This window comes from Acomys russatus, chromosome 10, assembly GCF_903995435.1.
Source record: "Acomys russatus chromosome 10, mAcoRus1.1, whole genome shotgun sequence".
Lineage (NCBI taxonomy): Eukaryota > Metazoa > Chordata > Mammalia > Rodentia > Muridae > Acomys > Acomys russatus.
In genome coordinates this window covers 68,534,206-68,547,327 of record NC_067146.1, presented here as the reverse complement: position 1 = coordinate 68,547,327, position 13,122 = coordinate 68,534,206, and the positions used below count along the sequence as shown (strand labels likewise).

Here is a 13,122-nt window from a genome sequence, read left to right as displayed (position 1 = left end):
AATGATAGCTCACAAATGTATTGATGGAAAAATAGAATGACATAAAACTCTAAGGAGATAAAACTAAAGAGAACAGAAATATACATCCAAAGAAGCAAATAGGAAACATATAACAAAAGAGTAGATTCTAAAACAAACAAACAAACAAACAAAAAAGAATCAGTGATTACATTAAACGCAAATGTATGACTCCAAACTTAAAATATTGTCAAGATGCACAAAAAAACTCATTATACCTCATAAAATAAGTATATCTTAAATATGATGCTATAAAATGACCCTGAGGGAAACGCTGATTAAAAAAAAAAAAGAAAGGTCTCCTATGTCGGAGTTGGTATAGTTCCACTATTACCAATCAAGTCAACTTTAAGATGAGCGGCATTACTACAGACAATGAGGGTAGAAAGGAAGATTTAGTGCCAGGAACATGTAGCAAGGAGTCTATGGCTGTACGCAGTGAACAGCATAAAGTAAAAGGAAAAATAGAACACACTTCAAGTATAGTGGCATATTTTAAGTGATCTCTCTTGTTAACTATGAGCAAGAAGAGGGTGGAGAGAGAGAAAGACAGTGAGAGACACAGAGAAAAACAGAGATAGAGACAGAGACAGAGAGAAGAGAGACAGAGATAGAGACAGCAGGAGACAAACAGGAGAGACAGAGAAGAGGGACAGAGAAGAGGGACAGAGAAGGCAGAGTAGGGAAATTGTTCTACGCAGCTATAAAGCCTACGAAGCACAGCAACCAATCAGGGTAAGATATACTTGAGGGTGCGAGACCAGATTTTCTTTGGCTAACCAGCAGCCATCTAATTGGACTTAAATTCCACTCAACCAGAGACAATTCATGCCTGGTTTTATAAACTTAGCCAAGTGCCCCATGGCTGGTGAGGTCACTGATCTTCGAGAACATTCTACTGCCAATTCTCTAAACTATTAAAATTGCCAACTACATTCTAAATATTTTACCTTATATCCACAGATAAATGTAACTTTGACACACCCCCATCAAAGAAGCTTCTTTTTTGTAGCAGATGAGGACATCACAGATCCATAATTGATGAAGTGTAGAGAACACCTGACTGTGGGGTACCCATTGACAACACAACCCCTACAACCTAAAGTTCAGGGAACATTGTAGAAAAGGGTGTGGAAAGAGTGTGAGAGCCAGAGGACCAGGACATCGGAAGTGTCTTCTATATAAGACAGGGAGTTAACAGCCATGAGATTAACAACACAGTCACCTAAACAAGATTCACATAATGACAATGGCAGTTGACATTTCAACATAGATAGAGAAAACCTCACAAGGCTCCAATCTTGATGAAGGGCTGAAGCCAATTGGTGGCTAATGAGAAAGGCTGAATCAATATCCTTCAGGGATGAGCCCTCCATTAGGTTATCCAGTCTCATGTGACCAGCCTTAAATTCATATACATGAGCAGCACTAACTGGACTCAGCAGCTATATTTATATATACACACGTGTATGTGTTCTTAGATAACAATAATTAAAGAAGAGGTTGAAAGTTTGAGAGGGAGTTGGGAGACACAGGAGTTGTAAGGGGAGGGTGAGTAAAAGTGATGTAAATTCACAAAATAATCAGTGTAAAAATGTTTTTAAAAGACCTTGATTGGCATAAAAAGTATTACAACCAAAAACTGAATAATGTAATTGTTTTAAAAGTATGCAGAAGATGTTTGCCAAAAATGATCACTTTGAGAGCCAGAAAGTAAGTTTTAAATAGTTGACAGTGTAAAGAACATGTCATCTTTTTAAACTATAAAGCGACAATAGAACATATCCTCTTCTGCTTATAGAAAAGGCAAGAATGGCAAAGTCAAAATGCTTGCCTATGAAGCATTGCAAATCAGTAAGCAATACAGTTTGAAACAACCCACTGGATGAGGCAGATAAAATACAGTGGAAATTGTGAATACTTTAAATCAATGAAATTATAATAAATCTTTGTGTAAACTTAAGGCCAACCCTAACATACATATAACATACATTGTGTGCACATATAAAGTCAAAGATAAAAGCTTCATCTACTAAGCTTCTATCTTAAAGAATTTTAAGATAGAAAATGACCTACAATAAAGATAGTAACATGATAAAAGCGTAAATAATAAAATAAGAAACAGAAATATAACAGAGAGATCAACAAAGGGAGCATTATTTCTTACTTGACATTAGTAATAGCATTGCTATGTCTCAGACAAGAGAGAAATAAATTACTAATATCACCACAGATCTTAAGAAGAATTAAGTGAAGGTGAAGGTTACAGGTGCCTATAGATTCTAAATTTTAGGTGAAATTGACTAGTTCATTAAAAAAAAAAAACAAAAAAAAAACAAAAAACAAAAAAAAAAACCACCTAAAGCCTATAATAACATTTTCTTAGAAAAAGAAAAAAATACATTCATCCTCTGTTAAAGAAAGTGAATACACAATTTGAAATCTTTTCTTAAGGAAACCTTCAGGCCCAGAAGGCCTTCCTCATGCAGTTCGCTACTGGACACTGGGATGAGGATGCTCACCAAGGCATGTTATGAAATCCACAAAGGACTTTTTTCACAACTTAAAGAGAAAATGAAGAGAAAAGAAAATTCCAGGAGGAATGCTTGAGCCCTGAGTGAGGTCACTCTACCAGGTCAGCTAGCTAGAGATCGTGTTCTAGTTAGCCCTCCACATGGCTTATAAAAACATGTTCACAGATGCTGGGAGGAGGTTGCAGTGAATTCTCCTCACAAAACTGGCCAAGTTCCCTTTGATTCCCAAACACATTGGGATTTTCTCATTAATGATTATCCTCTTTGAACTTCTCTGGTTACTCGGACTTCTGTCTGCTGCCCTGACACCAGAGGCCTAGACTATGATTACAGGACCTTATCTTCTCTGCTGAAGGGAAGGCTGTAGAAGACATGTGTCCACATATTGGCTATTCTGTGACTTTCCTTAAGGACAACCCACTCCCAAGACCTGTGTGCCCCAACCGTTTGCATACCTGGTGGAATTTGCCCACGTTCCGCACGTAGCCAGCCACTTCTTTGTCGGTTTTGAACATCTTCCAAACCTTCCTCTGCGCCTTTTTGTATTCCCATGACCCAGGCCAGTCCATGGTCATCAAGGAGCGCTCTGTCAGGACTGCTGCCACGATGATGTCCAGTTGACCGTTGTACAGCAGAACCTGCAACGAAGCCCAGGCCTCAGCACATATAGAATTCACAAGGAAAAGCAAGGGACAGAGAGGCGGGGGGAGGTGGGGGGCCAACCAGAATCAGACATGGAAACCTGAGTTTTGGAGCCAGGTTCCCAAGAGGCTAGCCTTGCAGATCTGAAGCTCATTTATTCTCAGGTCAATATACACACCAACAACCTGAAAGAGCCTCTGGTCCTGTCTCAGCCAACACACACTTCCGAAGTTAGCTCATGATAACCACCAGACACCTGTGTCCCAAGGGCAAGCAAAGAGGTTTTCCTGGACTCTGTATGGTATTGATCTCTTTAGTCTCCAATTGGGCCTGAATGGAGATCTTTCGTTGAGTCCTCACTGTGTGTACTATCTCAGCCTTCTTAAAAGGTTTAAGGGCAGCTTAAAAGCCATGTGTGAGTGTGTGTGTGTGTGTGTGTGTGTGTGTACATGTATGTGTGTGCATGTATGTGTGTTCATGCAGGCATGAACAACTCGCTTGGCTGGCTAGAAGGAGGTTACATTTTAATGGAACCAAGGAATACCACACTTTGAATTTCATATCGCTCAGTCCTCCTATGTCAGGTTTGCAGCAACCAGGGCTTCTTCAAGCAAGATGCAAATTCTCAAATTCATTGACTTCACAGCGCTCCTAAGGCTTCTTTGCCTTATGATAGCCACTCATGCACAGTGAGGGAAGTCCTTCCTTTAAGAACAAATCTTTCCCTCTCACATGAATGCTGAGACTTTCCCCCCCACACACACACACACACAACTCACAATGTACATAGAGTTTAGAAACATGGGTACTTTCTGTTCCCAGAAGCCCTGTTTTGTGAAATGCACTCTAGATAAAGAAAGAATGAAAACTAAAATTCATGTAAGTATGCTTGTTGAGACTCAATACAAACAAGAACTTAACAAAAGCCAGTATCCTGTAACTGGTGAGGAGTGAAATGCACAGTGTACAGGAGTTTTATGGGATGCTGTAAAGTTATTTACGTGTATAGCTGAGCCACAAAGTGAGGTGAGCTATGCTTATCATAGATTTGAAATACAAATGCTGAAAGCCAAACATAAGCCATGTGACAGTTACCTTACTCGATATATATACAAACATGTGTGAAATGAAAAGTTTGGAAAATACTGTGGTTCATTACTTTACACGGTAAAGACTTGAACTACACCCTACTTCTGACGTCATTTTCATGGTACTAACATGATCATAATTATCATAAAGTGTTGCCATTTTACGCAATGAAGAGGTTTCCTACACTCTGTGCAACCTTTGATCTACTCTCAGGCTCTGTTTTGTCCCAAGCGGAGACTTTTGGTTCAGTCTTCAAATTGCATATCAAGTGTTTTGATGCATTTGTTTCCATTACTGCATGGAACAGGCTTCCTAAAAGGCTTAAATGTAATTAAAAATCCCAGGACTTTGACACACTCCCAACCCTCAACCAGAGGTGGGATGGATTCAGGCTAAGATGAAAGAGCCGGGGCCTCCACCACAGGAACACTCGGCCTTTTATGTTGCTCCGTCATCATCGCCACCCCGCCTCCTACACAGGAACCCAAAGGGAAACGTCTTGATAGATTTAAGGCCATTTTAAAAGATTCGACTCAACTGAGCAATAAAATATTTGCATTGTTTATACAAAACACTGCCTCAAAGGCCCCTAGTACTTACGGCCTGTGCAAAGCCTCGGACAGCTGTTTCCATCAAAAGTATGGAAACAATTACATGTGATGGGTACCAGCGAACAAGGCTCAAATGCCTCACCGTTCTCTGAAGGCCTCATTATGGCTGGCTAACGAGGATAATCACATACAAAGTAATCCTCCTTCCAGAGTCCCGTGAAAAGATGTGGATAAATTAGCAACTTGCCAGGGGGTCTGTGCATCTGGGCTGTCCATGGCCAGGCTATGGGCTACCATCCACTCTCGGAAGTGTCCCTGGTAGCTACATTTTTTTTTTTTTTCTATCACCATCTCTTAAAAACCAGTGTAAGGTAGGTTCTTTTTGTTGTTGTTGTTGGCCAATTGTTTCTTTTTCCATTCTTAAGGGACAATAACAAAAGGCATAGCTTGCAGGCTTGCCTGCATAGCTTTGTAGCCCCTGTTTGCTGATCTGAACTGAGCCGGCCCACTCTTGAGCTATTTTCCTTATTATTCCAAACTCTTCACAAACAACAACACCAGCACTCTGGAACAAGGCAGTGAAGAGCCAAGATGCAGAATCCTGTGTGTGAAGTGATGCAGAAGGCTCATTGGGTCGCAGTAGGAGGGGGTGGGGTAGGGGAAGCAATGAATATCCTCCCTTATCAAAGCACAGCCAACACTTTTCAATTCTAAAAGGCTCACAAATCAAATGCAGAAAAATAGAAATCAAGTAAATGCTTAAGAGAGGTGTAAATATTTTTTACTAAAGCGTGCTTCCACATGTGTCATTGAGGGTAGTTCCAGAGACAATTGGCAGGTAGGTTGGTTTTCCTGAACATGAATGGTACCCACCAACAGATTATAGGGGCCCAGATAGCACAAAAAGTCAGGAAGAGTGGAAGCCTGTGAGCCATTGATCCATCATCTTCAGCAGATGCAGTGTGTTAATGCCGAGGCTCACAGAAAACAGACTCAAATTATCAGGTTTTCAATGCATGTTCATACCATTCCTTCCCTGGGGTGGGGTGGGTGGGATCTTTATCAGGCAACCTCTAGACTGAATGAGTGGGCAAGAGACCCTGGGATCCAGCCACTGTGAGCAGAAAACCCAGGTACATGTAGTCAGGAAGTTATGAGCGTGTCTACTCACATCCAGAGAGACACAGAAGTCTAGGGCTGGAGCCAGCCCTACACTCCTGCAGACAAAGAAAGACATACATATGCCCTGGCTTTACCCATGTTGGTCCATAGGGATCTAACTCCATCTGTCCTAGACTGGGGAGTTTCCCAGGATCGAGACTTAGAGTGCTGAGTGCAGAAGAGTCATGTAAAAGCTCCCACTGCGTATGTGGCTGATTAAAGGAACAAAATCTAGAGACAAGGAGGAGAGAGAGAGATGTGAGCTTCTGGCTACACGTCCTTTGTCAGCAGTGCATCAAATTAAACAAGGGGAAAGGAAAGGTAGTGGAGTTGTTTTCTAGAGATGAACCTGGCAGCACCCTGAACACCCCAGATGCCCACACTCCTGCCTGTCAGCTGTGAGAGGGACCAGGAGTAAAGGCATTCGTAGAGCTTTCCTTTGCTCTGTGGAGGGCTAGCTGGTTAGCTCAGTAAAACTGATTGTTAGGCCACACGATGGAAAAATGCTTATTATATGAAAATAATCAAGCAAACGCTGCACTTGTTTATACTCTTTATCTCCCGGGTTTTTAAAACACACGCACGCTTTCAACTCAAGAAAGAATGAGGAAACGTGATGGCAGTTTCAAGGCAGCCAAGGGATGTTTGACTTGTTCAGGCTTGATTGGTGTTGACTTTTTCAGTTCACGTGGTTACAGTGCTGTCATAATGAAAAACTACATAACAGGCAGGGACACTAAGAGCAAGCCAGGTGCCTCAGTTCGACAAAGGGTTTGACTGGGGAAAGAGCCTGCCAACTTCTAGTGCTACCAGTCCCCAGTTGTCATAACAACTGGATAAAATACCTTCCTTTTGGTTCTTAGAGAAATGTGAAAACTCATTCCAAAACTGAGGCATTTATGAGCATGGCATTTATGTGATCAGGATGACAGTTGTCATTTTATTTTTGATAAAAAGCAGAAGGTGGGCCAGTGAGGTGACTCAGCTGGTTAAGGGGCTTGCCACCAAGCTTGACTAACTGATTTTATTTTATTTTATTTTTTAATTAAAATTTTAAAAGTTACATATATGTTTATACATTTATATTACTACATATATATACAATAAACTATAGAAAGAAGGACCATGATACAATCAGGAATTATATAAATGTTACATCCATAGTGTTTTGACTATTTGTATTTGACAACCTTGAAGAAAACATCTTTCCTGTTTTGGTGCATCTAAATTTCTGAATGTAAATCAATCTCCATCACATACTGTCATTATCAACTTAAAAAACCTATCTAGACCTAAACACATCTTAACCCCTAAACAACTAAGCTTAATTGTAAAACTAAACTATCTGGTCTTCAACCCCATCAGAGACTTGAGAAGGAATAAAATTGATTTCCTGAGTATACAGGGAGTGCAGGTTAGTAGCCTTCTTTTGACTGTACATTGGCTGGACTAATTTCTGGTGTTAAATTTTGGAGTTCTTTATGTAATGTAGATATTAATCCTCGGTCAGATGTATGTGAGCAATGATTGTCTTCCATTCTGTAGGCGGTCTATTTATTGTAATGATTTCCTTTGATCTGTGGACGCTTTTCAATTTCAGTGTCCCACTGGTCATTTCTTGCTATTATTTCCTGTGCTACTGGGGTCGGGTTTTTTGGAAGTCCTTGACTATACCTACATCCTGAAGCATTTTCCTGTGTTTTCACTTAAGTAGTTTCAAAGCCCCTGTCTGTGGTCCTCCTGGGGCCGCTGCGGAATACCATGAGCTGCTGGAGGAAGGGACTCTCTATATGCTTGCTGGGCCTGCCTTGCTCCCTACCCCAATACAATCTGCCGATGCCTATATGGCACGGAGCCCACTGTACAGAAGCTCTCTGTCATGTTACGTGGAATCACATGCTGTTTTGTCTAGCCATGTCCACTCTGCTTTCCCTTGGTAACTATGGGTAACCATTGTACACAGCACCTCAGAGACTGTCACTCATAGTTTCCTCCCCCGCAGGAAGGACTGCTATATGGGCTAAGATAAAAGGCTCAAAGCTCTTCACTTACAATTTGGGCAAACGGACACAGGGCACCTCAAACTGTGTACAAGCTCTCTACCCTGTGTAAATGTCCCAACCCTCCTTTCCTTTTTCATCCCAGTCCTTCATGGGTTCTGAGAATTTTATGATCCATTAATATCTCTCAACCAAATACTCCCATGGTTCCACTGCTAAAAATTGCAAAATCTGGATGTGTACAGTGCCATTCGTGCCCAAAAGCTGAGACCAGAAGCACCAAGACATGACTGGTAACCTCACAGAGACTCTCTATGCTTCTCTGGGCACAGACATGGTGTCACCCACACAGCAGACGTGAGAATCGATGAGAACCAGTTATTCAGTGCTCCCAGTATGAAGCCTGGTGTGCAGTAGTTCAGAGTGTTGGCTCCCTCTTCTCCAGTGTGCTGGTTAGCTTACAACGGCTTGCAAGAAGCCCTCAAGCCCTTCTAAAGTAAACATTCATAATCTGTGATGGTGTTCAGACAAGTGTCATTTCAGAAGAAATTCCAACACAGTGCTGCAGCAGGAGGACATGCAGCCAGGATAACTCTGTACTCATACACTAAACTCCTGAGAGAACTGCTTTCCAATACTCATTTTATGCACATTGGCCATAGCACCTCAGAGCCATAAATTATTAAGTTATTACTCTGAAAGCACTTAAAAGTGCAGAATTCAAGATCACAAGGAATTTCCCCACAGTGAATGCTATGCAAGGGTGGCAAATGACACAGCTTAAAAGAGAAAACTCTATCTAATGCTAGAACCCATTCTGGTTCTGCTGTAAGAAGCACGTCAAGCATCTTAAAGGACTCTCAGAAAGCAAGTGTCATTGATCCAACTTTAGATGCAAGGTGGCTAAAGTTCAGGTCTGCCCATGCCTAACCCACACTTCTAATAAGTCTCTTCCACAGTGCGTCGCTGCCAAAGGCCACTTTTTACAGATACGAAGTCAAACTCAAGGTAAATATAAACCTTTGGAATGAAGAATGCCTGCTTGTAGTTAACATCATAGGCTCTGCCTGGGTTTGCTTGCTAGCTCTGCACTAAATAGCAGATTTGCCTCAACTAAGCCGCCAGGCCCATCCACCAACATTTCCACATCCATAACATGGTATAAAGCACATAAGAATCGAGTGAATCACGTGATCTATTCCTATAGTGCTCACAGCATCCCAGGCATGGAAAAACAATGAACATTTTGGTAATAATCTCATCACAGCCACCTTTGGAGCAAAATACGAAGCAGCTCAGTATTTTCCAAATGAAATATGTGGCTAGCGCTGTAAGGGTTAGAATCTGACACAGCTGTGCTAGACCACAATATGACAGCCAACAGCAGGGGCTCGTAAAGGCCCCCGTGAAATGTGCAGACAGAAGTCCTGTATGTTAGCCCTGGCCTTACGAACCAGGCCAGTGCTTACTTGGTGAGCTCTGATGTGTCATTAACTCATGCTGAGCCCTTGGTCGCTCCTGGAACAATACAATATCTATAGCTCAGAGTTTGGGGGAAGGTCAAATCGTACATAAAAGTCTCCTGTAACCTGAAGAGCAGGGTCTTACCAACGTCTTTGTTACTGTTTCTCAAGTGCAAAAGCAAGCATAAAATATGTTCTCTACTCTAGTACAGAGGTAAGTATTGGCTGTCTGAGGCCCACACTCATCAGCATCATCTGTGGCAACAGGAACATGAGGTAGGTGTTCATCACAGTCCAGTCCAGCCAGGAGGCAGAGAGTGAGGCCAGAATGCCAGAATAGTGCATTACCTTCAAAGACCCATCATTGTACTGACCTATTTCTGCCATCCAGGCCCCCACTTCCCAAAGGCCCCACAAGCTCCAAAATTAGTGCCACCAGCTGTGGAATGAGAAACTGGATCATGTGAGGGACATTTTAGATTCAAGCCATTAACACCTCTTGCCAAACTCTAACCCACAGTGCCATATGGTTAGGAGGAGGAGCCTTTGGACCTGCAGGCAGTTGAGCACTCGGTCCATCTGGACGGAAGGGAGGAGGAGGCCTTTTGTGTGAGATGGAGCCGCTGAACGCACTCTCGCTTAGACATGTGCTGCGGTGTTCCTTTGTTTGATTGTTCAATCAGCTCATGCTTGTCCAGCAGACAAATATTTATATGAGCAGCGGAGGGGCCAAGCACCTGGGAACAGATATACAAAGGGGGCAACCCTTGTCCTGACGCAGCTGACGTTCCTGATCTTTGCAAAGCAGTGAGCAATCGGGAGAGGAAAGGCAAGCTCGCTCTTTCATCCTTGATGTTTTCCTCAGAAGAAAGGCCAACAAAAGTCAGCTTCACTCCGGCCTTTCTGAGAGGCTAGTCATTTTAGCAAGTGAAACCATAAACATTTGCAGTCCTCAAAGTACATAAATCAACAGTTCACTCAGGGATCACCTCTCTCAGCAGCAAAACTGCTTTCTCTTCTAAGGGGCTGAACCAAATCAGAGAGATTGTGTAGGGTCTAAGTCTCACGGTCGTAGCCAGATACCCTGGAAGGGCACCCCACGGATCCATCCAGAGAGGATCCATGCTCTCTCAACCTAGACTTCGCCTCAACTAAATTAGGAGTGCCGCAAGAAAACCAAAGCGAAAAGGGAGATGTGTGCTCTTAACGTAGCTTCTATAACTTAGAAGGGACTTGATGAAGAACTGTACGCAAAGGTTCATTTTGACATATTTTTATTGCCACCAATATGTAAGGGTCGGGTAGAAAATAAACGATGTGAGGCCAACTTACAGACCTAAACTTTATCTGTCTGAGTTGTCAGTGTGAAAAGGCAAAACAAAACATGCACTGCCAACAGACAGCACAAAGCTTTTCTCCTGATGTTCCTGTTGCTTGTCCTCTCACTAGGAAAATTACAGAAATGCTGCTGGAGGCAGCTCAGGCCTCTTGGTACAATGGGAGAGCCAACTGGGCTTTTTGTGTGAAGGGTAGATTTTTGTTGTTGCATTTTTCAATGAAAGATTTATGCTTGCGTTTTGGCCCAGTCACAATACATCATAATGCTTTGCAGACAAACTTATGCTCTTTTCCCAATGATCCAGTGACCTTAATCTCTACCGTTTTGTGGTTTCCTGTTTGGGGAAATGATTGAACAGAAGCCTAAGCTATCCCAGGCTGCACAGCGTTCCCTGCGGGCCTCTGTCTGTCTTCCTTTTGAATGTTCCCCTGTTCGCTAATCAAAAAAAAAAAAAAATCTTTTTAAAAAGAAACTTTCCCTACAGATGCTAAATCATTGAAACCCCTACAATGCAGCCCTCCACATTTCCTTTTAGCTGATTTTCTTATCATTTTTTACTGCAGTCTCTGAGGTGGCTGAGAGTTCTTTCTGCTTGAAGCAATTAGCAGGATCCACTGGTGCCTTGCCTTTAAGCAGAGAGAATTAATTGCGCTAATATCCAGCTCAACATAGCATAATTCCCAAAGGTTTCTCAAACGCCGAGAAGCAAAAGAAAAACTTTCATTCACCAAGGAGTAGAACATTTAAGAACTGTTCTGACTGGAGGCAGAGCTATTTCCATTTCTTGGACAAAGACTTGCCTCCAATGGTCATGGCTGCCAACCTTGGCCCTTCTCCTACCTCAGTTTTTTAGGGACTCGCGGGTGTATGCCACAGGAAGTCTGAGTCACCAAGGTTACCCGGAAAGGACTAAGGCGGAAGCTCCATGCAATTGTCGAACCAAACAGTAGTCAAATCTGCAACCACGCCATTCTTAAAATGTGAGATTTTGCTTCCAAGTTTGGTAAAAGGGAAGACAAAGAGGCACAGAAAGGGGGCTGGGAAAAGAATAGTGAATAACAGTGACACTGGAGCAAGAGGCTTAAGTGGTGTCCAATTATTTCACAAACAGTGCCTTTCAGCCAAAAAAAAAAAAAAAACAAAAAAAAACAAAAAAAAAACCTGATTGCCGCTGCTCACGACCTCATGCTAAATAGCTGAGCTGCTTGTGGAAGGGAGTGAGAAGCAGAGCCAGTGTGAGAAGCATCCAGAAAGCCAGCATTCCAACACAGGGATCCTACAGGAAACTTCAGCTACCTGGAGCTGCACAAATGCAAAGTGTGTTTGATAATGACCCAGATTTGTGTTGGTCTGACGACTTCGAATATGAAAGTCCGGGTGGTCCAATCTAGTGGTCATCTTCTCTCCTTCTTGATCACTTGCCCCTCAAGATTGTCCACTGACCATTATCAATAAATGCATGTGAATGAGCTGGACACACCTCAGGAGGAAGCTTCCCCAGTCTCCCACACAGATGTGCAGTCTCTTACACAGAAAAGGGTTGCCTTCCTGGTTACCAGAGGTCAACTTCAAGGTCATGGTCAAGGGCCAACTCCAAAAGCTGCAATAGGTTTGCCAATATCATTACCCTTCTAAAAGGAGACCAAGGAGCCAATTTCTTCCCACATCATTAAATGTATTTAATTAACATGTATACATTCGCACACAAACTAACCAACCAGAAACAGCCCTGCAAAAAGAAATGCTCAGCTTTCTGGGTAGTTAAATTTGTAGTATCAATCCGCATTGTTAATAGAGTAGTTAGTGCATGCTAAAAATGTGGCCAGTGCAAACTCTGTAAGTCCAACATACACATAGAATTTTAAGTTTTTTTGTACAAAGTAACCAATGTGAAATACCTCAATGACTTATTAGTGTTTACTGAAACCCGATATAACATTTTATATATGTGTGTGCATCTCATTATATATAACATGTTATATTTATACAGTTAATTAGGGTCAGTATATTACAAAAATTCATCTCATTGCCGCTCACATTTTTAATGTACCTCCCAGAAAATCTAAATGATATGTGCGGCTTGCATTCTATTTCAGTTATAAGGCACTTGTATGCTTTTGTTATGTTTATAATGTAAAGAACCAATTCCTCCGCCATAGCTACCAAACGACAGAAGCAGCTTTCAAGGTTAAATCTGCAGTATCATCAAGCTAGACTAAGGCAACTGAAGACGTGGCAGTTTAGGGGCACAGCAGCTACTCCCAGCGATGTGTGCCAAAACAAAGCTTGTGCGCACGCATGCGTGCATGCACACGCGCACACACA

At 42.2% G+C, this 13,122-nt stretch overlaps 1 protein-coding gene across 2 annotated transcripts in view; it reads right to left on the bottom strand.

Annotated features, from left to right (window-relative positions):
* Cpvl (carboxypeptidase vitellogenic like) overlaps nucleotides 1-13,122 on the bottom strand; it is a 99,832-nt gene that overhangs the window by 25,858 nt on the left and 60,852 nt on the right. For both annotated transcript variants that reach the window (XM_051151601.1, XM_051151602.1), the window contains one exon: nucleotides 3,008-3,190. In XM_051151601.1, coding sequence (XP_051007558.1) covers nucleotides 3,008-3,190 — 183 coding nt within the window. The remainder of the gene's footprint in view (nucleotides 1-3,007; nucleotides 3,191-13,122) is intronic.